Source organism: Pinus tabuliformis, chromosome 8 (assembly GCF_031772625.1).
Source record: "Pinus tabuliformis cultivar Carrire ecotype Pingquan chromosome 8, CPIR1, whole genome shotgun sequence".
In the NCBI taxonomy this organism is placed as follows: domain Eukaryota; kingdom Viridiplantae; phylum Streptophyta; class Pinopsida; order Pinales; family Pinaceae; genus Pinus; species Pinus tabuliformis.
Genome location: NC_142294.1, coordinates 1,788,932,572 through 1,788,934,893, shown reverse-complemented (window position 1 = coordinate 1,788,934,893; position 2,322 = coordinate 1,788,932,572). Strand labels below are relative to the sequence as shown.

The 2,322-nt window shown below is 34.8% G+C and overlaps 1 protein-coding gene across 1 annotated transcript; it reads left to right on the top strand.

Annotated features, from left to right (window-relative positions):
• Positions 1-1,196: 1,196 nt before the first annotated feature.
• On the top strand, positions 1,197-2,065 carry LOC149243357 (rapid alkalinization factor-like). Its single transcript, XM_089374494.1, has one exon. It carries the CDS (start codon positions 1,274-1,276, stop codon positions 1,766-1,768), a length of 495 nt encoding a protein of 164 aa, XP_089230620.1. The 5' UTR covers positions 1,197-1,273; the 3' UTR covers positions 1,769-2,065.
• The last annotated feature ends 257 nt before the right edge of the window (positions 2,066-2,322 follow it).

Below are 2,322 nucleotides of genomic sequence, written 5' to 3'. Positions count from 1 at the left end.
ACTATGTAGCCCTTGTTAATTGAAATTATTATTTTTTATTAATTGTATGTTTTGAAATATTATGATTAAGAATGTGAATGATTATTATGTAAAATTATGTTAATGTGATAACTAAATTACAATATAGTAAATTGAGTTAAATTGAACTATTGTCTTTATTACTTTATTAATGAAATCAAGATTATGTTATATTATTATTATTTATTTAATGATTCATTTTACTTATACTACAATATGTTTCCTATACTAAATTGTAGATATCCTCTAGATGTAATAAATATATAAATTCAAATTTTATGTATATATAGGTGATTAAGATCCACTAAAATTAAAATTGGTTTATTAGACCATGAGAATAATGGATTATCCTTCCTAGGTCCCCTAGTTTTGATGAGATAGAATATTGGGAATGTTGGTATTGGGACTTATGTTTTGAAAATGAGATTTAGATTGAGTTTATACATTTTAAGATTCAATTTCTTTCATCTTCAACTCTCTTAATATCACAAAAATGACACACTCTCATCCCAAAATATATTAGTATTTTCTTTAGGCTAATAAAAAAAACAATTTTCATTCTCAATATTAATATTTTTTCTTCGCAATTTAAAAAAACCTAAAACTAACATCTATCTATATCACTAAAATTGTAATTTGTTTTTGCAAAAAAATAAATCAAAATCCTGTCCAAAATAAATTCATCTTAAACATCAAATCTATCATATTCCTCGCCCCAAAAAAAAAATCATATTCCCCCCAAAAAAAACATAAAATAAAATAAAAATCAATCAATCATATTTACGATTTAAATTTTTTTTTTTTCCACAACCTAATAAATCTAGAATTAAAAATGAAATTCTCCTTGATTCATTAAAATACAGATTATAAAAACATAAAAAAGAACAAAATAATGATTACGCCACATTCCCAGTGTTAGGTAGCGTTAACTACGGTTTAGGCAGGGTTATCTTAGAGTGAAAGACAACCGTATGAGGTCCCGGATGTGTATAAGCGTCCACCGACAGTCTGGTCCTAGACCTTACGGATCCCACAATTTAATGGAGATTTAAATAAAAAAAACTACAATGGAATCTATCCACAAATCTGCGTGAAGGAGTTTGACGTGAGTTCACCAGCTAATCACACGCTTGTTTCCAGCACCGCCTTCATATATTCCCAATCTCTTCTTCTCATTCACACATTCTTGTTGGACGTATATACACACAAAGTAATCAATATATACACCTAACACCACTTGTGTTTGTGTGTGTATATGCTGTTCTTCCTCATCAGGTTCAGAGGGATTTCAAGAACGTGCGAGGCTTTAAACCCTCGCTTCGGATTTCAGTATAAGCCCTCAGATTTTTCTGCAAACTGTACCAATCTGCCGAGGTTTGAGATGGGGAAGGCGGTATTCTGCTTCTTCTCTGCCCTGCTTCTGCTCTCTGTGTTATCCGCGGCTTTAATTGAATCCACCGCCGGCTCAGAGATGGACGCCTTTGGGGTCCTGTGGGGCTCGAACCCCCGACCACGCTGCGAGGGTTCGATCGGAGAATGCTTCGAGGACGATGAAATGCAGATGGACTCTGAGATCAACAGGCGTGTTCTGGCCGGCCGGACTTACATCAGCTACGGCGCACTGAGGGCCAACAGCGTGCCGTGTTCCAGGCGCGGGAATTCCTACTACAACTGCCGATCCACCAGCCAGGTGAACCCTTACAGGCGGAGCTGCACTCGGATCACTCGCTGCGCGAGAAGCACTTCTTGAGATTCGAACTCTTGCCATGTGTCCTCATTTTTGTTCCATTATATTTCTCCTTCGTTTCCGTCGATTTCATCTCAATCGACACTATATATTCTTTCTTTATCAGTGATTGAATTATAATTAGCATGTAATAAAATAAGTGATTGTTACGGAATCTGCGAGGTCCTAGTTTTGAATCCCGCAGTTTCTCCGGCAAATATTTATCGTTGCTATCTTCTCTATAGTAAATCAAAAATGTAATCTGTAAAATAAAATAAAAGAATTTAATGCCAAATGTTCTGCAGATCCAGTTACAGTTTATATTCTTTCTTGATTAGCGATTGAATTAATTGGCATGTAATAAGATAAATGATTGTTAAGAGAGCCGCGTGGTCGGAGTTTCGATTCCTGCCGTTTTATTTTAGCGCTTTGGTTGTATTCATTCTGGAGTTTAAAACGAAAAATGTTTTGGAAGACTTGGGTTGGAACCCCCACTGTTCATATTCTTTCTTTTCTTCAAAATTAGTCTGTAAACGTGGGGAGATTCGTATGAAGCATCTACTTCTTTATTTATATAT